Below are 27,605 nucleotides of genomic sequence, written 5' to 3' on the forward strand. Positions count from 1 at the left end.
CAGCATAAAGACTATAGTCATAAATACTGTGTGAGATACTGGAAATTGTCTAAGAAGGTAGATTTTCAGCCTTCTCACAAAAGCCAAGAAAAAGACCACTGTGTAGTGGATGTGTTAAATGGCTTATCTGTAGCAATCACTTCTGTGTATATTGAAGCATCATGTTTTTACCTGAATTTTATAAAATAAAGACAGAAATTCTATTTAAAAGTCAACAAATAAAAGAAATTTTTTTTAATTTAAGAAATCTCCTACTAATAAACATCTTAAGTTAGAATAGCTACTTAAGAGTTATTATCAAATTATATGCTATGCTATGTTGGTCCCAAAAAGCAAGATAACTTCTAATCATTTGTGTTTCTACTTCAGAACTCACCACAATTAATAGGACCACAAGTACTTCATGAAACTTAAATAAATATTTGAATAACTGTCTGTGGCAGCAATATTTTTCCTACTGTCCAGCTTTCTAGTGGTCCTTTGTATTTGCTTTAATTTCCTATGTGTTGATCAGAAACGTGGCATCCAACATTTATGTAGAAATAATTCTTGATGGGATAAATAAAATCTATTTTGAGACGTCATCTCCAGCTGCAGTCACAACCAGGAGTGTGTGGCCACCCAAGACCTCTCCAGTTTGCACCTTGAACCATTCATTTCCAACCTATGGGTCCACTCACTGACACAAAAGCCACTTGGGTGCACTCCTGGGATTGCATTCTGTCAACCAGGAACATCCGCGCAAGGCTGTGAGGGAAGAATGGCTGTCCGAGGTTGGATTCTGCCTGTGTCCTCAGAGTCCGAGTGTCTCTGAGGTCAGAGAAGCAGGAACCCGGCTGCACCTCCTCTGGCATCGCTGTGTGACACATGTGCTTCTGCAAGTTACTCCCAGAAGTTCTGTGATTTAACTCTGCTGCGGTTTCCTTAGGCTACATAACTGCACCTACTAAACCCCTTCAAGTTACAGGTGATTTGATGCCGTCGGCTAAGAACACTGGCTGTTCTACTAAACTGAGCCAAAGGTTTCCATTTCAATGTGTCACTGAGAATGCAGACTCATCCATTTCAGAAACATTCCAGTGAGCAAGGGCCCCTCTTAAACATGCACTTAGGGTTTAGAGTGGGAAGGGAGGGAATTTATTCAGTAACTATTTAATCAGCATTTACTCTGTGCCAAGTCTATTCCAGAGTCTGCAAAAGCAGTCATGAAAAATTACCCAATGCCTCCACGTTGACAGAATTTGAACCCTGGTTGGGAGAAAGAGACAAAAATGGAATCCAGATAAATAGTGCAAATGCTACCAAGAAAATTGTTCAGAGTCATATGGTGGTTCTCTTTCTCATTTTCTGAGGAATCTCCCTACTGATTTCCATAGTAGCTGTACTAATTTGCATTCCCACCAACAGCGTAGAAGTTTCTGTTTTTCTGCATCCTCACGAGCATTGTTTTTAGTATTCCTGATGATAGCCATTCTGACTGCGGGAAGATGGAAACTCAGATGTGTTTTGATTTTCATTTCCCTAATGAATAAAGAGGTTGACCATATTTTTTTCATATACTCATTGGTCATTTTAAATTCTTGAGAATTAAAAAAATTAAAAATAAATTATTGAGAATTTTCTGTTCAACTAATTTAGCTCATGTTTTGGAAGAATTCTTGTTCATGATTCCAAGACAGGAACAACATGCCGAAGGGTTTGGTCGAGCCAAGCTGCTTAATTCATGGAGGCCAGGAAGCACGTAGGGAGAGGAGCAGACAAGGTACAGCATAGAGTACCAGAGGCCACACATCCAGGACTCACCCAAACACACTAAAGAGCAAGCTCTACTACTCTGCTAGGCATTTCTTAATGCAAAGAAGTTGGCATAACAGGATTAACAGTCACATACACAAAGGAATTAAAGAGACCCACATACTAATGCTTATTGTCACAAAACTCACAAAAGCTAAGATATGGAACAAGCCTTGGTGTCTATCGATGGATGAATGGATAAAGAAAACGTTGTATATACACACAATGGAGTACTACTCCGGCATAAAGAAGAATGAAATCCTGTTGCTTTCAACAACATGAATGGATTTGAAAATCAGTGTGTTTACTGAAACAAGCCTGGAACAGAATGAGAACTATCCCATGATCTCACTCATATGTGGAGTCTCAAACATTTGACCTCCATTATATTTTGAGGCCTTGCTTAACCTGATTTTCATCTGGGAGATGCTCAGATTTTATGGTTAATTGTTCAGAGTTAATCTTATCCATACTGCATTAATGTGGGAGGATTTACTCTCAGAATTCAGAAAACTCTTCATGCCCTCCTAAGATAATATCTACATGAAGTTGAATGGTAAATAATGTAAAAGTAAATTGTGTTTCTTTTAAAGAGTCAAACAGAAATGAGACACTGGTGAAGAAGAGAGATAGGTTGTAAAGACTGTGAAGTTTATTATGCATCCACTCAGTGACAAGCGTAATCCTGTATATTTTGCACACAATGTCTTATCCACCTAGATTAAATAGCCTTATGAAATGTATACTACATTTTCATTGTACATAGGAACTCAGATTCTGAGATATTGTGAAATGCGTACAATGTTATGTAAACTGGAGAGATACAACTGAACACTAGCTCTATTGACCTCATTTCCTGAATCTTTCCACATCTTCCAAAACTCTAATGGGATTCCCAGGGCCCAAATAAACACTCTAAAAGTCGATAAGGTCCTTTGCTAAACTTCAATGAAAGAGTTGTATGACACAGGATTGACCATACAAAGTGATGTATATTACCCCTAATGGCACAGGGACCAGGGAAAAGTTCATGTGGTCTTCATACAGAAATAATGAAGATCCTGCTAGTTCTAGAAGAAATACAGGGCAAAAGTTGGGGTAGCACCAATGGATGTTTTGGTCTTTAAAACTCTTTTATAATATTTGTTATGTGCCTGATGCTTTTAATAACCATTTAACTCATTTAAATGGCCCAAAACTTTATGAGAGACATACTATGACTCCTATTATTACAGACAAAAAAGGTCATGGAAGAAAGAGATTAAAAACTTTGCCAAGTCACCAAAAACAGAGGAAATCTGAACCCAGAGTTTGAGCATATCCCTGTGCCACCTCCTCTGAACTAACTTTATTTTATGTCTGTTCATATCCTAGTTGCCTGCTGCATTGACCTAGATTCATAGTAAAGTTACTCTTAGAGTCTTAAGCAGGTTTGTCAAGAGAAAATCACACCCATAAATATATCAGCCTCAGAGATGGAGGCATAAGGCCAAAGAAGATCAGAAAATCAAGAAAGGACAGGACAGAAATGACCAAGCAAATTGAAAGTCACTCCAAACCCAACTTTCCTATAGCACTCGTTGGCTTGGAGCATTACTCATCACAGAAGGAACAGAGAAATTAGGTGCATTTCTGTTTTCTTGGAATGTTTTTGAGTAATTGCAAATATAGTGTATGTACATTGCATGATTTATGAAAAATGCAACAATCATAATTCTCATATTTTCTGCTGTGAAAGATCGTCCCAGGAAATGTACAGTAGGGTGATTCATTAATAGACTGAGGACACAAGCATAATATGTAACACTATTGAACCAAATGTAAGCATAGATCATTTACTAAGAAGCATCTGGATAATTTATTTAAAATGCAGATATGCCTAGAAAACAACAGTCCTGATGCATTAAGTTTCTAGAGCTAAGTCTGAAGAACGTACACTGATCCTGGCAATACACCAAAATTTGATCACCATAAGATCAATGCATAGATCTGAATGGGATTTTTTTATAATGGCAAAGAATTTAGTGCTGAAGCCTTTCCTTAAAGGCTCTGTCTACTGCCAACAACATACTTTAATGTGTACATTTTACTTGGCCTGGAAACTTAGGTATCATATGCTTTTCTCTGCAATATTCAAAGGACAGTAATTTTTTTGTGATTGTTTCTCCATCAAAGTCAAATTTGGACCCAGAGTTTCTTCATAGCATTTTTCACCTAAGCGTTTCTGAGAGTGTAGATTAAAGGGTTTAACATAGGCATTATCATGGTATAAAACACAGCCACTGCTTTATCCGTGGGGAAAGTGGCCACTGGGCGCAAATAAACAAATATGCAGGGTACGAAGAATAAGATGACCACAGTGATGTGAGAGACACATGTGGAGAGGGCTTTCTGCTGTCTCTCCAAGCTGTGAGACTGCAGAGTGCACAGGATGATCACGTAGGACACCATCAAGAGGAGGAAGTTCAACAGGCAGATGAAGCCACTGTTGGCAGCGACAAAGAGACCGAGGGTGTGGGTGTCCCTGCAGACGAGTTTCAACAGAGGGTACAAGTCGCACATGAAATGGTCAATGACATTGGGGCCACAGAAGGGCAGTCAGGCTATGAAGAGGATCTGAACGGTTGCATGGACAAAGCCTCCAGCCCAGGCAACTCCCACGAGGAGCCTGCACACTTGTGGGTTCAGAATGACCATGTAATGCAGGGGTCTACAAATGGCCATATAGCGATCATAGGCCATCACTGTGAGAAGGATAATTTCAGCAGCACCAAAAAGATGCTCAGAAAAGACCTGAGTCATGTATCCACTAAAAGAGATGGTTTTTCTCAGAGACAGGGTGTCAGCCAGCATCTTGGGAGTCATGGATGAAGAGCAGCAAACATCTATGAGGGATAAATAAGACAGGAAGAGGTACATGGGGGACCCTAGGGCCCTGCTGGTGCTGATGGTAACCACGATGAGCATGTTACCCACCAAGGTGACCAGGTAAACAATTAAAAACATGCCAAAGGAAGTTTTCTGAAGCTCCACATTTTGGGTTAAACCCAGAAGGATGAACTCAGTCACATTATTCATTCTCTCTGTCAGTTTAGTTTATGGACAGATGATCATCGGAAAAAAAGAGGCATATCCATTCTCCACAAGATTTTCACTTGGTGAATAAATGTACCTTTGGATGCTTTAGTGTTTTGCTAGGTTAATAAGAAGACAAGCAGAAGATCACGTTAATGTTTTCCCTTTTTTGAGGCAAGGTCTCACTATGTATTTCAGGCTGGCCTCCAGCTCACGAGGTAGCCCAGGCTGACCTCAACCTCGTGATCCTTCTGCCTCAGCCTTCCAAGTGCTGGGATTGCAGGTGCACACCATGACTCCTGGCTTAACTTTTATGTTTTATATTCTATACATGACAATTGAAGAGTATTTATTTTGTTCTTTAGAACTTCCAGGTTTGTTTTCAATTTTCTGAAGCAAAAAGAAAAAGAAAATGTGTAATTGCTTAAATCAGAAAAGCAAAATACTGTTGCCAAGGTTCATGAGCCAATCCATGACCTGGCCAAATACACAGCATACACACAACACACACACAAAGATGCATGTAGTTTACTTGAGAGTGGATGGACATACTCACCAAAGAAAAAATCCAAATTGTTCTTCTAATTTGAATGAATTCATTTCATGAAGTCATTCCATGTCTCTGTGCTTTGTTTATATATAGTTAAATATACCTATGGAACTGTTGTGAAGATAAAAGTCATTTTCAGCTTTCTGCAATTGTTACACAATTTGCCTCTCCTCATGAAAGTGTCACTAAAGAAAATTTTAACAGTGTTCTCTAAATACCTCTAAAGGGCAAAAACTATGGACACTTAAGCTATCAAATAAGGAAAACGAGAGATAAGAACAAATGTCAAAATAGATATCATGTGATTAAAAGGGAGAAAGAGAGAGAGAAGAAAAGGAAAGAGGGGAAGAAGGAAAATGCATTCTTAATACAACAATTTATTGTTTATTTTGCTTTCTTGTTTTATGGGAGTTTTTGTCATTTTATTTTATTAATTCATTTGCTGAAGCTATATGTCAACACAAGAAAACGATACTCCTTCCAAACATGACTCTTAAACCCATTTCACTATTCAAATAACTCTTAGTGGAGTCTGCCTCTCTGGGAAACATTAGAACAACATTTAAACAAAGCAACATTTAAAGAAAGTGGGAGAAGGGGCCATGGAGAGAGAGGAAGAGGCCAGAAAACAGCAAGATGGAGTGGAGAGAAAGGAGGGCGGGAGCTAGAGCAGAAGAGGGCATGGAGAGGGAAGCAGTGAAACAAAGAAAATAAATTTTTAAAAGGGGGAAAGACAGGCTTAGTGTAATGTGAGGAAGTCTTTTAAGAAAATGCTATAACCTTTTGCATTGTTGCAAAGTTTTTATCAAACTCGCTGGCTGTAGTCGTTAGTATGAACATGAGAGAAAAATATTGGCAAATGAAGGTCACAGATTGCTTTTCATGAAAACTAGTAAAGAGCAAGTGTTCGATTTTGTACAACTCAATACTGAGAGTTATCACATCACCTGGTGCCTAGGAGACTCAACAATACTTAAAATAGACTCTGCCAGAATTCGCTGTAGCACAAAGCATGTGCAACCAGTGTAATGGTCATCTCAGTTCACTGTAAAAAAAAAAAAGAGGGAGAGAGGGGAGAGGAGAGGAGAGGAGAGGATGGAGAAAGAAAAGGAAGAAAGAAAGGAAGAAAGGAAGAGAGGGAGGGAGGGAGGGAGGGGAGAAAGATCAATGTTTTCCAGAAAACAAAACCCTGAAGTAAATAACAGAAAAGGAAGAAAACTGTGCTTCTGTTACTCGCCCATGCTCACCTGGCCCGACATGTTCAGGAAGCCTCACTCTGTCCTGCACGCATTCTGATAATAAACTCCCCCAGGAGTGCATGCATTAACTTTATGTTTAAAGAGAATTTGGATTTCAAAGAAAGTGGGGTGACTTCAGCAGCAACAGCCCATTTCCCTTCCATGGGACTCAGTTTTCATAACTTTAACATAGGAATTGGGCCAATAGAAGGCCTAGAACAAAGCAGCCATCTGTACAGCAAATCTGGCTACCAAATATCAGCAGTTCATAAAAGGTTCCCTGGGTGAGAAATTTTCTGAAACCAATTCTTCCAGGGCTTGTTTTTTGTTTAGTTGGTTGCTTCGTTGGGTTTTATTTTTCAGTTTTCTTCTCCCATTGATGCCCAGGGTGCAGCCACATGTGTTCTTCCTTGGAACTCAGGCTTCTTTCTCCCAAAACTTCCAGAGATGCCAGGGTCCAGCTCCAGAGCACGTCTGGAAGAGGCACTGCCTTTGAGATCAGCTCTGCCCAGAAACCCTTCCAGCCTCACCTTCTCAGTTCCCTCAGTCCTCACAAATAAATACCCAGGGTTTATGAAAATGTGCGACTTCCCTCTGCAGTATTTACTCACAGAGAGAGCAGTCAGTTTCAGTAACCTTTGCCAAAACGTCAAAGACTTATCTCATCCTCCTACTGTGTCTCTGCTGATGAGTAACCTTCTCTATGAGAGTTAGTTCTTTATATGAGAAACCCAAGATACAAATAAATAGGAGAATAAAGACATAATCAGAAGTAGGGAGGTAGATCTTTTCCACGAGGTGGAGGGAGGGGGAGAAGGGGAGCGGAAGTGGATGAGAAAGGAACTGAAACGTGTTATGTACGAGTGCCGGCTCCACGCGAGGAAAGGGAGTGATGTGCTACAAACATGTACAGATAAAAGTTTCAGAAAATAAAGAACCTAAAAATAAGTAAGAGAACTCAACCACAAGACTAAAGTAATTATTAGGCTACAGTCAGAAACTGAATGATTTATCTCTTTTTATAACGAAGTTTCTTTAATCATCTAAAACGCAGTGGGTGTTGAGTTGTTCAATAATAACAATGACAGCAACTGTACAATACTCTATGCCAAGTTCCATATTAAACACATTACATGCAGTGTCCTTGGTGATAGTAACTATTCATCCCATTTCACAGACTGAGACACCGTAAGTTTAATTAATTTGCCAATATCAAAAATCAGCAGGGGGAAGAACAAATATTTAAATTTTTTTAATTAGCCTGCCTTTTCCTATTTCAAAGTACCAATTATTAGTTATTAATCCTTTCAATCCTTATTTGCACTTTCAGTTTCTCACACTAGAGAAACTTCCGTTTTGCACATGTGTCCTATTTATTTGGCTTAAGAGTATGGCCTCAATGTGCATCCATTTAGCTATAAATGTCTCTAGTTCCTCATTCTTTATGGTTGAGTAGTACTCCGTTTTATAGAAAAACCACATCTTCTTTATCCAGTTTCCAGCAAAGGGGTAGGGGTGCTGGGAGAAGATGGGGAAAGGAAAGAATGGAAAAGAAAAATTATGAGAAAAGAAAAACAAATGGAAATGAAGTCTATGTAAATAGGGAAGGGTGGAGGGGTGAAGGGTGCACAGGTAATGGGGAAAAAATAAGAACCAAGATACATCATGTACAGGTACAAGCACCCAATGATAAATGTAAACGTATTGTATACCTAAAATGTACCAATAAAAGAATTTAAGAAAAAAAATTACCCTGCCACCAAAGCACAGAGTCTATGCCCTCATGATACAAAAATTCAACTATTAAAAACAAAAAGACAGTGGTGAGCTCTATTTTTAAAAAGACACTGTGCTGTATGTTTGCACAATCAGGGTGGAAAGAAGTGTACAGGAAGCTTTTCTTGAGAAAGTGATGTTGAAGTTGAAGCCAAAAGTTATTATCCAAGCCCTAGGTGAGATAGCTGTCCGGGCCTTGGAAAGTTCAGGCTTTCCTACTTATCACTCGAATTCATTCCTTGTTATTGCTGGCTGAATACTTCTGCGTTGTGTATATATACCACTCTTTATCTATTGATATATATATAAGCTACCTCTCAAATGTAGCTGTTATAATTGTGCTGCTATAAACATGGGTGTGCATGTATCACTGTAAGACTGTATCTTTAACTTTGGGGGAAGAAATGTGGGAAGATAGATCTAAGTTTCTCACTACCAAAATATAAGGAGGTGAACTATGTAAGGTGATAGACATGCTAGTGAACTTGCTTGTGATGATGATTTTACACTGTATATACATGTCAAACGTTGAATAGTATATCTTAAAAATACACAAATTTTATTTGTCAAATATATCTCAATAAAGCAAGGATGGTGGTGAAAAACAGTGATTTTGGAGTCAAGTCCTTTACAACAGATGCCATTAATTTTATGATCTAACTGCACTAGATTTCAATTAGTAGGGGGATTCCTGAAAAGCTTTAATATTGATGAGAAAACAGAAACTCCTTCGGTGGCATGGGTTAATGGAGGAATTGGAACAGAGGCTTCCATGTTGGACTTATGCCCCCTTAGTATTTACATGGCATTCAGTTTCCTAACATCTCAAGGTCACAGGGAAAAAGCGAACTCATGTGCTTATGCTCAAAGGGTTGGGAATACAATTCCCCATTCAAAAAATATTTTCCCAAATGTGTCTCTCCAGAATATCTGCTTCTAAGATAAAGCTTTTCTATCAAAAAAAAAAGATTAATTCCTGGGAGAGATATCAGCAGCTGTAAGACAACGTCCTTGAAACTTGGTAGAAACCTCTTTAAATATCTGTGCAGTACAAGGCAAATAACTTTTGCGGTTACTATCTCCAGACCAAGATTCATCATGAGTACAGTAATTCATCTAAATTTATTCCATCTACACTTTCTTCCTTTTCCCCTGCAGGAACCAGAACTTTGCACAGAACATCATTTTTCTGCAATATTTCAAGTAAGAATATTAAAACTTCAAATCTCAGCTTTTCTATGAAACTGTTTTGAGAACTTGAGATAGAAAAGAAGATTTAGGTTTACACTCCTTAACTACTGTTTATTTGATATCAAATTATCTAAATGATGTCTTCCTAAATGCAATTTATCTGTCTTATTTAAGATTACTTAATCCAAGAGGAGGGCAGTGTGAGATGAGATTATATGTGAAGACTTCAAAACATCATTAAAATCGTTACAGACAACTAAGGCAAGCTTTCCAATAGTACTAATGTTTTCAAAAGAGTCTTACTTTCCTTATATACTAATAATTATTTTTCAACACTTTTCAAATATAATAATGGAAACTTTTATTCCTCATCCTGTTTCTATGAAATATAATTGGTAAATATTACTCACATGATTTGGAAATTTAAACTTTTGAGGCTCATAGAATTAAGCAACTTGTAGGACCCAGCTCCCTGAAATTAGGTACTGTGCACTGGCTGTGAGATGCCTCCTTAATAATCATGATAAATCTTCAAAACAAACTGAAATACATTTCACATACACAAAAGACTTAAACAGGAATATTGAATGGCATAAATCATCAGTCGTTTTGGTCCAAGTACAAACATGGAGAAACTTCCTTGGGATCAGCTACTGTGGATAACAGGACTCTCTTTGGCTTTTTGGAGAGTGATATTGATGATGAGTCGTTCTGATTATATTGGATGACTACAGTTTTCTCTATTATCGCTGTACTATTGGTTCTTTCTGTGTCTTAGGTATATCTTTTAGGCTCATAAAATAAATGAAAGTCCTATATGTGTCTACACCCCTGTAGTGAATGTTTTCATATATTTCTTCTCTTAATTTCTGTAACAATTTGTAAAATGCATATTATTGCTTGCACATTGTAGATGAGGGAAAAAAATGTAGCTTGCCAAGAAATGTAAACAAGATAAAAGAAATTTCAAGTAGAAAAGCAAGGATTCCAATCTAGTTTTGAGGTCCTAAAACCATTTATAACTACAGCGAAGTCTTTTCAAACATTTTAGAAGAGTCTGGGAGCCTGAGTTTTGAATATTAGAAAAGGAATAAATGAGGCTGTGAGAGGACCCAAGATAAAAGATTCTTCACTGAATGGAAAACCACATATTTCTTAAAATTTGGATGTTCAAAGATGGCACTATGTGTGTATGTGTGCACACTAATGAAAACGTTCCACACAAATTTGCTTCTGAAGTAATACTAAAATAATTATAATCATAGTGATCATATTAAACGAAAATTACTAGTTCAATCTTTTGTATTATAACAATATGGGGAATGGATTAAGAATTTGAAGTTTAGAAAGATAAGAAAAGAGATCTAATCTTGCCTCTGCTCTTTATTACCTGCTTGAATTGTACGACATTGTTAACTTCTGAGCTTCTATTTTCTAATGTGTGAAATCAATGTAAAAATCATAGTAGTAATCATCTCCTTATGTAGTGAGAAGGAAATCAAGAAATGTCTTTGAGAAAACATAGTAAGTGTTCAGTAGTGTTACACAGCATCACCATGGTTGTTATGTCTAGTAATATTGAATCACTGAGGTTTTGCCTCATTTGCAAAATAGGTTAAACAATACCAGTCACATAGATTATTGTAAGTGTTGAAAAGTTCTTGCATGAAGACAGCTGGGCACAATACAATGCATGAAGCACTCAATAATATAAAAGTATATATTATTAGCTCTTGTCATTAGATTTGACAATAAGCATTATAAATCCTGCTTCAGTGCCTTTATATCACGCATATACCCAACAGTTATTCCCTTTTACTGATGTTGACTCCTCCAAATAGTCTAACAGGTGTTTCTGTCTTCTGCTCACTGACTGCACCTCAAACCTCCTCCCTTAGGCACACGAGCACTTTTGCTAGTGTAATAGCCAAGATTTTTGCTCCTTCAAATTCTCTCTCTGTTCATATTATCTGTTACCTATCAAGGTGCTCCATTTTTAAAGAGACAGAGAAAACATTTTGCATTCATGACCTCCACATTCACCATCATCCTTCCTTTGCAGGCTTAGATGCTACTAGTGCACAATCTAGTACTTTCAATCACCAAAGATCATTAAGTGCACACACACATCCCCTGCTCTGTGTGTTTACAAAAGTTCCTCATCTGTACTCTCTTAATAGAACCTTCACCTGCAAGGCACTTTGGGCAATCTTCAGAAATCCAAAATCTTTCCATCTCAAAGAAAGGCTTTGTAAGCATTCACAGCTTGTGATGCACTCCTGTAATCCCAGCATGTGGGAAGCTGAAGCAGGAGTTTCAACACCAGTTAAGGCCAGCCTGGGCTGCATATGAGTTCAAGACCAGCCTGAACTATGTAGCAATACCCTATCTCAAGGAGAAAAAGGAAAAATTCATAGCCTGAGGTAATACAGACAATCATTACTTACTTGAATGGAGAAATTTACTAAATCCATTCATGGTTCCTTCCTTTTTTTCAGGTAATTTAATTAGTCATTGGATGAAATAAATGGAGAATGGGAACAATGTGACAGAGTTTGTTCTACTGGGGCTCACAGAGAACCCAAAGATGCAGAAAATCGTGTTTGCTGTCTTTTTGATCATCTACACCATCTCCATGGTAGGAAATGTGCTCATTATGGTCACCATCACCACCAGCCCATTGTCAGAGTCCCCCATGTACTTCTTCTTGGCCTATCTCTCCTTCATTGATGCCTGCTACTCCTCTGTTAGTACCCCTAAACTGATTATAGATTCACTCCACGAAAAGAAGACCATCCTGTTCAATGGATGCATGACTCAGATCTTTGGAGAACACTTCTTTGGAGGTGCTGAGGTCATCCTGCTGACGGTGATGGCCTATGACCGCTATGTGGCCATCTGCAAGCCCTTGCACTACACAACCATCATGAACCGGAGAGTGTGCAGCCTGCTAATGGGAGTGTCATGGGTGGGAGGCCTTCTACATGCAACCGTACAGATCTTCTTCATCTTGCCACTGCCCTTCTGTGGCTCTAATGTCATAGATCACTTCATGTGTGATCTGAACCCCTTGCTCAACCTGGCCTGCACAGATACCCACACGCTGGGACTATTCGTTGCTGCCAACAGTGGCTTCATCTGCCTGTTGAACTTCCTCCTGCTGTTGGTCTCTTATGTGGTCATTCTGTGCTCCCTAAAAACCCATAGCTTGGAGGGAAGGAGCAAAGCTCTCTCCACCTGTGCCTCTCACATCACAGTGGTTGTCCTATACTTTGTGCCCTGCATATTTGTGTACATGAGGCCAGCAGCTACTTTACCCATTGATAAGGCAGTTGCTGTATTCTACACCATGATAACTCCCATGTTAAATCCCTTAATCTATACCTTAAGAAATGCTCAGGTGAAAAATGCCATCAGGAAATTTTGTAGCAGGAAAGTTCTTTCAAGTAACGAGTAAATGTACCTGGAGCCCAATACTAATTCAAGTGAGTAAAAAAGCAAAAGGACATTTTATGTAATTTCAGTGAAACATACTTACTAGATTAAAAAATCAATTATGCAGTTGATTTATAGAGCCTATGTCGTGGGGAGGAATGAAAAAGTTAAGTCTAACCCATAGCCATTCTTTTCAGATTTAGGAAACCCCAAGATCTGTCTCTCTGTTTCTTATTATAGATATTTTGCAAACTGGAAGGAAACTAATAGATCAACAGAAGGGAAACATAAGAGAGTAGAAGAGGATACAAAAAGAATTCAGATATGTTATGTACATGTACCAACTCCCCATGATGAATGTAATCATTATGTACTGCAGACATGTACTAATAAAAATTAAAAATTAAAAAGAATTTAATCTCTGGAATAAAATGAAATTTATAAAATTGAGATCTAGTTTCATTTGCTTCATCCTGAAATAGGAATTCGTAGGCTTACCAACTAATGAAAAGTAAAGAAATAGCAATGTGTACTAACACTAAGTGCTGATCTCTATATGACAACCCAAAGAAGTGGGTTCTGCTCTTACTCCATTTTATAGACAAGGAAACTGACAGAAAGGGAAAGGTACCAAAATCTTTGATAGTTGACATTGATAAGCCTTAGCCAGAACATGATTAACTCCCCAAATAATTCATTTCCTATCTACCCTGCCATGCCATGATCATGGAAAAGTCAGACAATCATAATAATGGCATTTATCGAGCAAATGGACTGTGCTGGTTCATTACATATATTAGTTCCTTAGGTAACAAAAACCTGACTATTTTTCATTAATAACTCTTTGTTTTTACATGCAAAAATTGATGGTCCTCTGTTGCCTGAAACATTATTGTATTTAACTACATTAGGGCAATAAAAGCAATAGGCTATTTACATGCCAATGGGTAGGAAATAAAGATGACACCATGATTCCAAATTTCCTATTATTCCATTTGGTATTATTTATGTCACCCATTGAATGCTGCTCATCCATCACAAAGAGGGATGACCTAAATCAAAGGACACCTCAATGTCATAAAGGAATTTTCACTTATTAAACATACAATCATATTCCATGAGGCATTTGCCTGCTAGATAACAACAATTTCTACAAGGTAGAACAATGCCTGGTACATGATGAATATCTCATAAATAGATGGCGAATAAATTCAATAAAACATAGGGTCAAATATAGTAAAGTAGGAAGGATTTTTCTTCCTATTCTCACCTGATTCAGACTCTGATGAGAATTCTAGCTTGACCTTTTAGAGAAACCACGCATTTGTTTTTACTCCTGCTTAAACTGAGGCATGTCAAAGTATTTGAATCTTTGCATAGAAGCAAAGATTTTACCTTGCTATTCCCTCTGCTCTGAGCAAGATTTCATTTCCTTATGAATAGGACTTAGTTATGCTGTGTTTCTCTGTTAATTCCTTTTAGGTAAGATTTTGCTATTAGAATCTCTTTTTAAAAACTACAATTCTACCTGAGAAGAGTTTGGGGGAGTAGGGGATGGAGAAAGGATAGTTAGTGGTACAAGGATAAAGTTGGATTGGAGGAATAATTTCAATTTTTAACATTCTACAGCATAGTGGAGATAACTACCATTCTCAACAATTAATTAAATATTTCAAAATAAGTAGTACAGAGGATTTTAAATGTTGTGACACCAAGAAATGATGTATTCCTGAGGTTGATAGATAAGTCAATCACCCTGGTTTTATCATCACACATTGTATACATGTACTGAAGTGTCACACTGTTCTCAATAAATACTAAGATTACTTTACTGAATAAAAATAAAATATATTTTATATAACATATACATATATACAATATATTTTATTTTATACATTATATATAATGTATATATATACACACACACACAAAGCAATTTCAGAATAAATATGTTTGTTATGGCTTATGTCTAGATGTTTCTCCAAATCCTAAAGCATCCATAGGTGGGGTTTTTCAGAGGTGGCTGGATCTTGAGTGTGTGATGCTGGGATTGAGGGTGCGATGCTGGGATCAAGGGTGTGTGATTACTAAATTAGTCCACCAATTGGTTTTGCATAGTTCTGGGTGTACATGGTTAGAAGGGCCACCCTGGGTGTGAGTACTACTAGCCCTAAGGGCCTGTAGCCTGGATAGAATGTAAGGGACTGAGGGCTGCTGTCATTGCTTGCTGCTCTGCTACTTCACTGTTTGCTGCCTTCTTCCCACCATGAACTGTTTCTCCTCTGCCATGTCACCGTGCCATGGAGCCAGCCAACTATGAACTGAAACCTCTATAAACTGTGAGCCAAATACATCTTTCCTCTTAACTTTGGGTGTCAGGTATTTTGTCTAACCAACAAAAAAAGTAACTAAGACAACATTCTATTCGATTCTTCAGCCTGTCATTCATTAATCAACAAATATTTTGGAACCCAAAAAATGACCCAGGCACACTGATACCTGCTAGAGCTTCAGTGGTGAATGAAGAGAAACCCAGTGCCAGCCTTCACAGAGCTTATGATCCAGTAAGACAGTCCCAGAAGAGGACAGGAAATGATAAGACAGTAACACAATGATGAGATGGTGGAAGCACATGATGCTGTGAAAGCATGATAAAGAACACAAAATATGCTGAAGAGTCAGACAAGGATTCCTAAATGGAAAAAAAATACATGAATGGGACCAAGAAGATAAAAAAGAGGCAACAGAGTGCCTAGGCATGAGGTTGAGGTTAGCATATTCCTAGAAGAATGTACAAAACAAAATCCAGGAGGTGAAAACAGTATGTAGGAAATCTAATCAATTCAGTGTGGCTGTGATTATTAATGCATAGATGCATTCAACAATTATTTATTTAGTTGCCCTCTGGCAGGCACTTTGATGGGTTTAGTGCTCATAAAATTAAACAGCAAGACAAGTTGGAAAGGCAAAGTCACGAAGTTTCTCATAGTCAGGTTAACTATGAACTGTGAACAGGGCGACATACTGAAAGTTCTTTCTTTTTTTCTTAGATCTAGATTTAGATTTAGATTTGTTTCTGCTCTTATTTTTCCTGCTTTGAAGGTGAACTGTAACATCAGCTCTCCCTGCCAGCACTTGCACTGGAACTCTGCTTTTTGCTCTTCTTACTTCAATCCTTAGTCTCAGACTGGAACTAAACTACTGGCTCTTCCAGATCTACAGCCAAACTTAGATACTGGAACCTGCCAGCCTCCACAACCACAGCAACCATTTTCTTAAATAAATAAATAAATGAACAAACAAACAAACCCTTATTGTGAATACTTCCCTGGGGTTCCTTATAATAAATGCATGTATTTTACTTGTTCTTGGCTCTGTGTTCTTTAGGGTTCTCTAGAGAAGTGGAACTGATAGATGGATGAGAGAGTAAAGGTAGAGTATCAGAGTATCTCCTTGTGGAACTGAGCCTTCCTTCTCTCATCATTTCTTTAGAATCTCGTGTCTAGGCTCTGGGTGTGCCAGGAAGAATAATTGCTTTTGTGATTAGTTCTACCCCAAACCCTCACAGTCTCTCCTTTCAACTCCTTTGATTATTTTGCTAAAAACCAGGAGTCTTAGTCGAGTGGCTAACTCATGTGTCCACCCTTTCCTCCAGGGAAGAGTAATTAATTTCAGGAACCTTTGTCAGAATACCAACCAAATACATACACCTTCCCCTACTGCCCCTTTGACCAATGACCAATTCTTTAAGAAGGGTTAGAACTCACCAGTACAGACAACCATGAGGCTGCTGTTAGAACCTGGATTTTTTAAAACAAATATTTATTGAACATCTGAAATACCCCATTGTTAAATAAATAACAATGACAATAACTATTGTACACTTGGTCCTGTATTAATTTTGTTACCTGAGGTAGCTTTGTGATAGGTATTATTGATAGTCCTGTTTTATAGATGAAATTGAAGCTCTATTAATTTAAGTAATTTACTCAAGAACCAACGGTGGCTGAAAGAACATTAAACCCAACAAATCTTCCTCCACTGCCCAGCAGGCATCTCTGACTTCAAACTGCAAAGAAATTAACTATTATTTTTAAAAAACAGACTGGCAGTTACTATAAAAATGGATACCATGTCATATGTGTGTGTGGTGAAGACACAGTTTAAGCTGGGGTAGGATTTCAGAGCATGGGGAAAGTCTTCTTCAGAAAGTGAGGTTTAAACTGAAACCAAAATATACAATCAAACCCCTGGATTAAATAAAGAATGAGAAGATTGTAAGATTTAGGGGTTGAGATAGACTGTTATTTGTGACCAGTGAACAAGAAATATGTATGATCCCACAAGTGTGTTTGTAGTTCTATTCTTTTATGAACTAATTATCCTCTTCTAAAGGCTCTTGTGGCTATCAATTAGTTGGAAATTACTAAATTTATTGAACAAGTAAAAACCCCCACCCCACCTGTACATGACTGACCTACATAGGAACAAAGATAGTTTAGTAGCTAATACATATAAACTGGATAAACACAGATTTACTTCTAATCTAGGCTATGCCATGACTATGTTCTCTTACCTTCAATATCCTGCTTAAAACTGCTGAGCCTCAAATCCATGCAATTAAGAATGAAAAAGGTGAAGTCACAACAGAACCAGCAGAAATCCAGAGGATCATCAATACCTACTTTGAGAAACTGTACTCTAATAAAATGGAAAACACAGAAGAAATGGACAGATTCATAGATACATACGAATTACCAAAGTTATATGAAGAAGATATAGAAATTCCAAACACCCCAATTGCAATCAGTGATATTGAAAACGTAATAAAAAATTTACCAACAAAGAAAATCCCAGATCCTGATGGCTTCACTGCTGAATTTTACAAGACACTTAAAGAAGAACTATCACCATTCCTCTTTAAACTCATCAAGGAAATTGAAAGGGAAGCAAGGCTTCCGAATTCATTCCTGGAAGCAAGTGTTACTTTGATTCCAAAACCAAGGAAAGACCTAACCCAAAAACAGAACTACAGGCCAATCTCTCTAATGAACATAGATCCAAAAATCCTCAACAAGATCCTGGCAAACAGAATAGAGTGTCATCAAGAAGACCATACACCTTGACCAAGTTGGATTTATCCCAGGGATGCAAGGATGGTTCAACATTTGTAAATCAATAAATGTAATATACTATATTAACAGAGTCAAGAACAAAAACCACATGATCATCTCAATAGATGCAGAAAAGGTATTTGACAAAATCCAACACCCACTCATGATAAAAATGCTACAGAAAATTGAAATAGAAGGTCTTTATTTCAGCCTGATTAAAGCTATTTATGAAGAACTAACAGCCAAAATCATACTAAATGGTCAAAAACTGAAAACTGGGCCAGGGAATTAGCTCAGTGGTTCCAGCACCTGTCTCACAAGCACAAGGTCCCGAGTTCGATCCCCAGTACCAAAAAAAAAAACCTGAAAACTTTCATGCTAAAATCAGGAACAAGACAAGGATGCCCACTATCACCACTTTTCTTCAATTTTGTTCTGGAAACATTAGCCACAGCAATTTGAAAAGAGAAAGAAACAAAAGTAATAAAGATAGGAAAGGAAGAAGTTAAACTGTTATTGTATGCTGATGATATGATACTTTGCATAGAAGACCCCAAAAAATTGGTAAAAACTCTTCTAGACCTAATTGACAGATTGAGTAGAGTAGCTGGATATAAGGGCAACACTCAAAAAACAATAACCTTCTTATACACAAATAGCAGACTCATTGAGAGAGAAATTAGGGAAACAATTCCTTTTACAATAGCATTCAAAAAAATGAAATACCTAGAAATCAATCTAACAAAGGAAGCAAAATACCTCTACACTGAAAACTACAGCACTGTGAAAAAGGAGATAGAGGAGGATATAAGAAAATGGAAAGGCATCCCTTGCTCCTGAGCAGGAAGAACCAATATAGTGAAAATGGCCATACTTCCAAAACTATTATATAGATTCAATGGAATCCCAATGGAAATCCCAGCAGCAGACTTCATGGACCTTCAGAAAACAATCCAAAAATTCATTTGGAACCAGAAGAGGCCTAGAATAGCAAAAGCAATTGTAGGCAACAGAGACATGGCAGAGGGTACCCCAATCCCCAACTTGAAACTATACTACAAAGCTACTGTGATAAAAACAGCATGGTACTGGCAAAGAAACAGACATGAGGATCAGTGGAATAGGTTAGAAAATGCAGAAACAACTCCAGACATACTTGGCCACCTCATCTTTAACAAAGGAGCCAACGACCCTCACTGGAGGAAAGATAGCCTATTTAATAAATGGTGTTGGATAAACTGGATTTCAACCTGCCAAAGATTAAAACTAGACTCATACCTATCACCATGCACTAAACTAAGATTGAAGTGGATTAAAGATCTAAATATTAAAACAGAAACACTAAACTTGCTGGAAGATAAGTTAGATAGAACTCTTGAAGACATTGGCATAGGAAAAGACTTTATGAAAAAAACCTCAGTAGCACAGGAACTAGCACAAAGAATCAACAACTGGGATCTCATCTTATTAAACAGCTTCTGCATTGCAAGAGAAACCACCAACAGAGCTAAGAGACAACCTACAATGTGGGAAAAAAATTTTAGCAGCTGTATCTCAGACAAAGGGCTTCTAGCTAGACTATATAAAGAACTGAAAAAAATCAGACCCCCCAAATTCAAAGACCCAATTCACAAATGGGCATCTGAAATGAACAGACATTTCTCAGACAAAGTAAAAGCAGAAAATAAATAAATGAAAAAATATTCAACATCACTGGTCATTCAAGAGATGCAGATGAAAACAACCCTGAGATTCCACCTCACCCTAGAAAGAATGGCTGCTATCAAGAAATCATCCAATAACAAATGCTGGCGGGGGTGTGGGGAGAAAGGAACCCTTCTCCATTGTTGGTGGGAATGTAGATTGGTGCAACCACTGTGGAAATCAGTATGGAGATGACTCAAAGAAGTAGTGCTAGAGGTCCCATTTGACCCAGCTATTCCCCTGCGGGGTATCTTCACAATAGAATTTTTAAAAATCATACCACAGTAATATATGTGCACCCATGCTTACAGCAGCACAGTTTGTAATAGTTAAAACTTGGAAACAGCCCAAGTACCCATCAACTGGAAACTGGAAAAGGAAGATGTGGGTTTTTTTATAAAATGGAGTACTACTCAGCCATAAAGAATGAGAAACTAGAGACATTTATAGCTAAATGGATGCATATAGAGGCCATTCTCTTAAGTGAAATAAATAGGACACACATGTGTAAATACCAAATAGTTTCCCTAGTGTGAGAAACTGAAAGTATAAATAAGGAATAAAATGAATAAATCCTAATTTGAAAGAAGAAATGGTCCAAAAGGGTAGGGGTACTGGGAGGGGAAGGGGAAAGGGAAGAAGGTAAAGGAAAAATTATGGGAAAAGAAAAAAAATGGAAACGAAATCTATGTAAATAGGGAAGGGTGTAAGGGGTGAAGGGTGCACAGGTAATGGGGAAAAAATAAGAACTAATATACATCACGTACAGGTACAAGGACCCACCAATAAATGCAAATGTATTGTATACCTAAAATGTACCAATAAAAGAAAAAAAAAGAACTTAAAAAAATCAGACCTCCCAAATTTAAAGACCCAGTCCAAAAATAGTCATCTGAAATGAACAGACATTTCTCAGACAAACAAGTAGAAATAGCAAATAAATACATGAACAAATGTTCAACATCACTGGTCATTTGAGAGATGCAAATGAAAACAACACTGAGATTCTGCCTCACTCCAAAATGAATGCCTGCTATCATGAAATCAACCAATAACAATGCTGGTGCAGCTGTGGGAAAGAGGAACCCTGCTCCACTGCTGGTGGGAGTGTAGACTGGTGCAGGCACTGTGGAAATCAGTATGGAGATACCTCAAAGAATTAGGACTGGAAGTTCCATTTGACCTAGCTATTCCTCTGCTGGGTATCTTCCCCCAAAGAATTAAAAGAATCATACTATAGTGATATATGTGTACCCATGTTCATAGCAGCACAATTTGTAATAGCTAAAACACAGACACACACACATACAAAACAGGAATACAGCCGGGGATTTAGCTCAGTGATGCTGCCGCCTGCCTCACAAGCACAAGGTCCCGAATTCAATCCCCAGAACCAAAAAGAAAATAGGAATACTATCCAGCATTTGTAAATAAAAGAAATCTTGGCATTTGCAACAATATAAGTGAACCTAGAGTACATTCCACTAAGTGAAATAAGTCAAGTACTGTAAGGCAAATGCTACATGATTTTATTTTTGGGGGGAAGCTAAAAAGTCAAACACATAGGACCAGAATGGCAACCTGCAGGCTTTGAGAGATGTTAACCAAAAAGTCTAAAGTAATGCTTAGACAAGAAAAATACATTCTAGGGAACCTAATGTACAATATGGTGACTTCAGTTAATAATATAGTCCAATTCCAAATGTCCTAAGATGATTGATTTTAAGTCTTAAGGAAAAAATGATAACTATATAAAGTGATAGATACTAACTTGACTGTGGTAAACATTTCACAATGTATGCATCTGTGAAAATATCAAGTAGTACACTTTATACAATTCTGTCAACCTCTCAATAAAGGTAGAAAACACTGAAACACAACTTGTATGATGCAATCATTATATATGCACTTATTTTTATTTGAAATATATGAATCATTGTGACAAATATCTTTAGAAATCCAAACTCATCATGAAAAGTTGAGCATAATTTTGCCTATCTATGACAGCTCATGGCAATGACGACCACTAAAGAAAGTAAAGAAACTTGCTGAAAGGAGCCAGAGCTGGAAGTATCATGATCTGGGAACCAGAGGATCAAAATGGGGAGGAGACAGTGGGATTTCCCTAGTAAAATGACAGCTCTTTATGTTTTTTCATGAGATTCAAATTTGTCATGTAAAATATTACATGGGGAAACAAGGTAAGTGAACATAAACTAAGAAGTGCAGTATGCATGAAGATTATCTTTGATGAAGGTTGTTTATCTGTGACCATCTGGACATGTTCATTGAATGAAATGTAACAGACATCCCCAGCTTCATTGCTTTCTTTTGGTACACACTGTCCAGGCATCTGTATTAATTTCCTCATGGCTGTTGAATGCATTGTTGACACTCTAGGTTGTATGCAGCAACTTCTCCAGGCTCCATTTTATACCCATCGCACTGACATTTCTCCTGTATCTTGGTGTTAGGTTATCTGTACTGTTGACTTCATGTGTGATCTTACCTTTCTGCAAGATGGAAGTTCCATTCAACTTTGGACCCTGATGCCATCTCTTTCATATTTCACCTCAGCTTTTCAGTCTGTTTCCAAAGCCAACTCCTACAGACTGAGCAACCTATTTTAAAAAGGATCGGAGACTAGGTCCTTCACACTTGGAAGAGTGCTACAATTAATGAACCTGAAATTCAGTGGAATCTTTATATAATAATAATAATATTTAAATCTGTTGAACAAAACTGCTTCCAAGTAATTGTTCATCTTCTGTCTATGTATCTTGAGTGAAAGGATGAAGATACCAGCATATAGCTAGCAATGAAATTACTGCAAATTATGTTATACAAAATCTTTCCAAACCCAGGCTATTTTTTTCATTTTGGCTATACAATATAAAAAATAAGCCTGAAACTAAGAACTATCAACAGCTACATCTTGTACTTAAAAACATATAATAGAATGTAGGATAAGGAGTAATGTCTCAAGTTATCCGTTCTACTACAAACATCAGATGGGACAGAATAATGCTATGAGCTTGATTATCCTGGAAAATGTGTTGTAAAAATCAAAGATAAAATGTGTGCATCAGTCATGTGTGTGTATGGAGGGACGTGACAAGATATCCAATGGTGCCCATTTCCTTTGAGCTTCCCTAACACCTTCAAGGACAGTTTCTCCCTGAATTTCGGGGACATCTCTGGAGACCGATTCAGTGAATCTCACCGGTGCCCCATCTCTCAGTTGCCCAACTCTGCCAATATGCATTGTCGTGTGCTGTTTTCTGTCTTGATCCAGCTGGACCCCAGCCTGTTTGCCAACGAAAGCCACAGTCCCTTGTTCACCAGGGCAACCCCACCATCCCAGTGTCACCCCAAGCTGTGCTTCCCAGTTTGCCAGTACCAGACAGGTTTCTTGTGTGCCAGCTTCTGTCCAGCTACTGGTAACTAAAACAAAATGAACTTTACCATTCAACAGACAACAACTACAACTTTCCAAAATATTAGAATCTCCACGTGGGGGAGGAACCAGCCCCCAAATTGCACACCTTACTTGGATGTACACCTTTCAATCCTAGGGCATTCTTTACATCATTATCATTAATCATCTGATAAAATTAACCATGTGCAAATATTCCCTGTTCAAATCAGGAAAGGTGTGTGATCCTGGTTGGCTTCTGACTGGTACAAGGCCAGTCATGTAGACACTAGATAAACACTACCCTTCTTACTGCTCACCCAATGCTTGGTGAATAATAAATACTCAAGAAAGAATTTATGTGGAAGCCACAGTCCAAAGTAAAAGAATATCATTAGCATGCTATTTTCAAACATCAGTAGTAAAAGCATCTCAACATTACAACATAAGATTGTTATGGTATCAATACAATATTCTAGATTCATAATTTTTACCTTCTGGATATGTTTTAAATTTTCACTTACTTCATTAATATTTACTGATTAAGAGGCAGTAAGTTGTGATGATAAGAGTATAAGATAGGAGATAGTATTATTTCTCTTTTTTATTAGTATTTGTTTCCAGTCCACTGCTTAATTAGCTATCAGAAAGTACTGCCTAACTCTGCACTCCAACTGATACCTTTGTCTGTAGCTCAAGAAAGTTGGACTAGATTTCGTTTATCTCATCTCTAGGAAATGTTCAGAGATCCTAGTCATCTATTATGTGAAGTCACTTCTCAGCTCCAGAGAATCCTTATTGCATTTTTTACCTCTGCATTTCTGAGAGTATAGATTAAAGGGTTTAACATAGGGGCTACCATAGTATAGAAGACAGCAACAGCTTTATCAATTGCCAAAGTGCTCACTGGGCGCAGATACACAAATATGCAGGGCACAAGGGATATAATAACAACTGTAATGTGAGACAAGCAGGTGGAGAGGGCTTTGTGCCTACCCTCCAAGCTATAGTTCCTCAGAGAGCGCAAGATGATCACATAGGATGCCATCAAGAGGAGGAAGTTCAACAGGCAAATGAAGCCACTGTTGGCAGCAACAAAGAGACCGAGGGTGTGGGTGTCCATGCAGACGAGTTTCAACAGAGGGTACAAGTCGCACATGAAATGGTCAATGACATTGGGGCCACAGAAGGGCAGCCAGGCTGTGAAGAGGATCTGAATGGTTGCATGGACAAAGCCTCCAGCCCAGGCCACTCCCACGAGGAGCACACAGAGCTTGTGGCTCATGATGGTCGTGTAGTGCAGAGGCCTGCAGATGGCCACGTAGCGGTCATAGGCCATCACCATCAGCAGGATGATCTCGGTAGCACCAAATATGTGTTCTGCATAGACCTGGGCCATGCAGCCGTTAAAGGAAATGGCTTTCTTCTCATGCAGGGAGTCCACAATCAGCTTGGGCACTGAAGAGGAAGAATAAATTGTGTCTATCAAGGAGAGGTGGCTGAGGAAGAAATACATGGGGGAGCTCAGAGCCTGGCTGCTGACGATGGTGACCACGATGAGCAGGTTGCCAGAGAGTGTCACGGTGTACAGCACCAAGAAGACCACAAACACCACCTTCTGTACTTGGGGGCTCTGTGTAAGGCCAATTAAAATGAATTCGGTCACGTTCCTTTTATTCTCCATGTGACAGTGTGGGTGATAAGAACTGCAGAGACAAATATTTACCCTGGAGCAAAAAGGAAGGTAAAGAAGAACCATGGAAAATCAAATAATCCAAAACTCTGCCTTTTCATTACTCTACCACTTCATGGGTTACTCTTCGTCCTCACAAAACTCTTTTTTTTGGGTACCGGGAATCGAACTCATGACCTTGCACTTGCGAGGCAGGCTGCAGAACCACTGAGATCAATCCCCAGCCCCTCTTCCTGAAACTCTTCACAAATAGAATCCTCAAAACTTCTATTAGTTGACTATCTTATTTTTTTATTTTCCTGATTTCAAAAATATTCTCATAAGACCTAGGACATCTAAAAGAAATGGATTTCGCTTCCTAGGGTCAAAGCACTAAATGCAAAATTCCATTGTAACATCAGTATGATAGAATAGTTGTTAGAAGTAATACTTTTGGAGACTAACAAGCCTTAAAGTGTATGTGTGTGTGTTGTGTGTGTACATTTGTGAAATAATGTGAACTAAAACCATGGAATCATCTGTATAACCTCTTTATAATTAGCCATAGATGCAAAAACTTACTGATAATTACTAGAGAATTAATCTTTGAAGATTATAGGTTTTATATGTATATTTTCATAATCAAATTCAAAATCATAATCTTTGTAGTTTTCCATAGATTTTTTTCCACCTACACTAAAACACATGTACAATATTTCCCTTTGCTTCACATCCTCACCGAGCAGATAGAAGTAGAAGACATTGTGTTGAGTGAAATAAGCCAGAGAAAGGCAACAAATACCACATGTTCTTTCTCTCTCAAACGTGGAAGTTTAAGAACATCGATCTGAAAGTGTAGAATACTGATTGCAAGAAGCAGGGATGAGCCAGATGACAGATAAAGGGAGGTCAGAGAAGAGTTGCCAAAATATTACCAAAACATTTGGTACCAGAATAGCAAAGCATTCTGATGTTCCAAAACCCAGGGAGTGACTGTTCTTCACAGTCAGCTGTTATCTATTTTAGGAACATCTAGACAAGTGTAAAGGCTCCAAACATAAAGGAGGGAAAAGCAGAAGAAAACGCCACTACTTTGAATGAGTCAGAGCCTACCGTATGCACGTGTTGAATTAAAACACTGTAACCCATTAATACATGCAACTGTTACATATCAATCAAACATAAAATGCAAAAGGGGCCAGGGATTTCACTCAGTAGCACCACACCTATCTCACAAGCACGAGGTCCTGAGTTCAATCCCCCATGCCACACAAAATAAATAAAGAAAAGAAAAGAAAGTGAAAATACACCAGTACCGGATAGCCATTAAAAGCATTTGTATAGAAGTTTATCAGCAAATTAATTAATACTGGTAAATTAATATACTTAGAGCAATTATTTCAGGAAATGATAGAAAGGGTGATATTTCCTTTTGTGTTGTTAGTATTTTCCTAATTTCTCTAGTTTACCTTTCAAATTTTATGATCAGAAAAAACATAAAATTGCCATGGGGTTTTTTGGAGCCCTAAAACTGAAACCATGACTTTTTTAATTAAGTAAGAGAAATAAACAGAGAAATTTTACATTACGTATCACTGGGCACCCAATTCACAGAGTAGGTGAATATAATTAAAGTAGTGCTGTAATGTGCTCAGAATACTCCTGGGAGCAGTTTACCAGTTGAACATAGGATTAGATTCTGAACAGGCACTAGACCTTCAGTGAAGACGAAGCCAGGGATGACATTGCCATGAGTGCCATAGACCATCTTACATGTCGCCATTAGTCTACCAGCTACAGACAGTGGCTCTCTGGTTTTAAATACATTAGTCAGGGCTGGGGATGCAGCTCAGTGGCACAAAGCCCACCTAGCAAGCACAAGGTCCTGAGTTTGATCCCTGGTACTGGAAAACAATTTCATTAGTCAATAAGGTATGTCAAAGCCAGGCATGGTGGTGCATGCCTATAATCCCAGCATGCAGGAGGCTGAGGCAGGAGGATCACTGAGAGTTCAAGGCCAGCCTGAACTACAAAGTGAGTTGAAGGCCAGCCTGAACTGCAGAGTGAGTCGCTGACTCAAAAAAAAACAAAGAAAATGAGGTATGTCGATAGTCATTTAGTCAAATCTGAATACTCAGCCAGAATCCATTTAATACAAAGTCTACTTTTATTAACTTGAATACATGTATCATTCAATTGAACATCAAAATACTATTAAAAGTAAACTTTACCAATGTTAATTCTCACATTTTCTTGGACCTCATATGCCTTTTATACATTGTTATATGTTCTCAAAATGTAAATATCATGAAAAGAAACATGAATTGTCTCTGCTACATGTAGTCATGACACATAATGAGGGACATGGAAACTAAACCGATTCCAGATGATTCCACAAGTGCTTCGTTGAGTAGCTGATCTCAGAGCTCCCAGCCCAGAGTCATGGCCTCCCTTTCCAATAGCCCAGTGTACTAGAGAATTCTTCCAGGGACAAGAACTCCTGAGGATACAATTGAGCACTCTTCTAATTGCCGATCCATCTCTAGGGGAGATAGCTCTTGGGAGAACCAACAATGGACTGCTATGTTTCTGTAACTTCCTGAAGGTTGTCTCAATGGTTAGATTTTATGATCAGAAGCAA

The 27,605-nt window shown here is 38.1% G+C and overlaps 2 protein-coding genes and 1 pseudogene across 2 annotated transcripts; 1 reads left to right on the forward strand and 2 right to left on the reverse strand.

Annotated features, from left to right (window-relative positions):
* Positions 1-381: 381 nt before the first annotated feature.
* On the reverse strand, positions 382-4,872 carry LOC101715134 (olfactory receptor 4C12-like; annotated as a pseudogene).
* Positions 4,873-12,142: 7,270 nt separating this feature from the next.
* On the forward strand, positions 12,143-13,081 carry LOC147829585 (olfactory receptor 4C46-like). The gene has a single exon (XM_087204849.1). The coding sequence runs from the start codon at positions 12,152-12,154 to the stop codon at positions 13,079-13,081; it is 930 nt and encodes a 309-aa protein (XP_087060975.1). The 5' UTR covers positions 12,143-12,151.
* Positions 13,082-24,046: 10,965 nt separating this feature from the next.
* LOC147829586 (olfactory receptor 4C12-like) lies at positions 24,047-24,976 on the reverse strand. Its single transcript, XM_087204843.1, is given in 1 exon segment — positions 24,047-24,976. A coding segment is annotated over 1 exon segment (930 nt).
* Positions 24,977-27,605: the final 2,629 nt, after the last annotated feature.

This window comes from Heterocephalus glaber, unplaced genomic scaffold (assembly GCF_053883595.1).
Source record: "Heterocephalus glaber isolate CG9 unplaced genomic scaffold, H.glaber_assembly_v1.0 deba00000592, whole genome shotgun sequence".
Taxonomy (NCBI): domain Eukaryota; kingdom Metazoa; phylum Chordata; class Mammalia; order Rodentia; family Bathyergidae; genus Heterocephalus; species Heterocephalus glaber.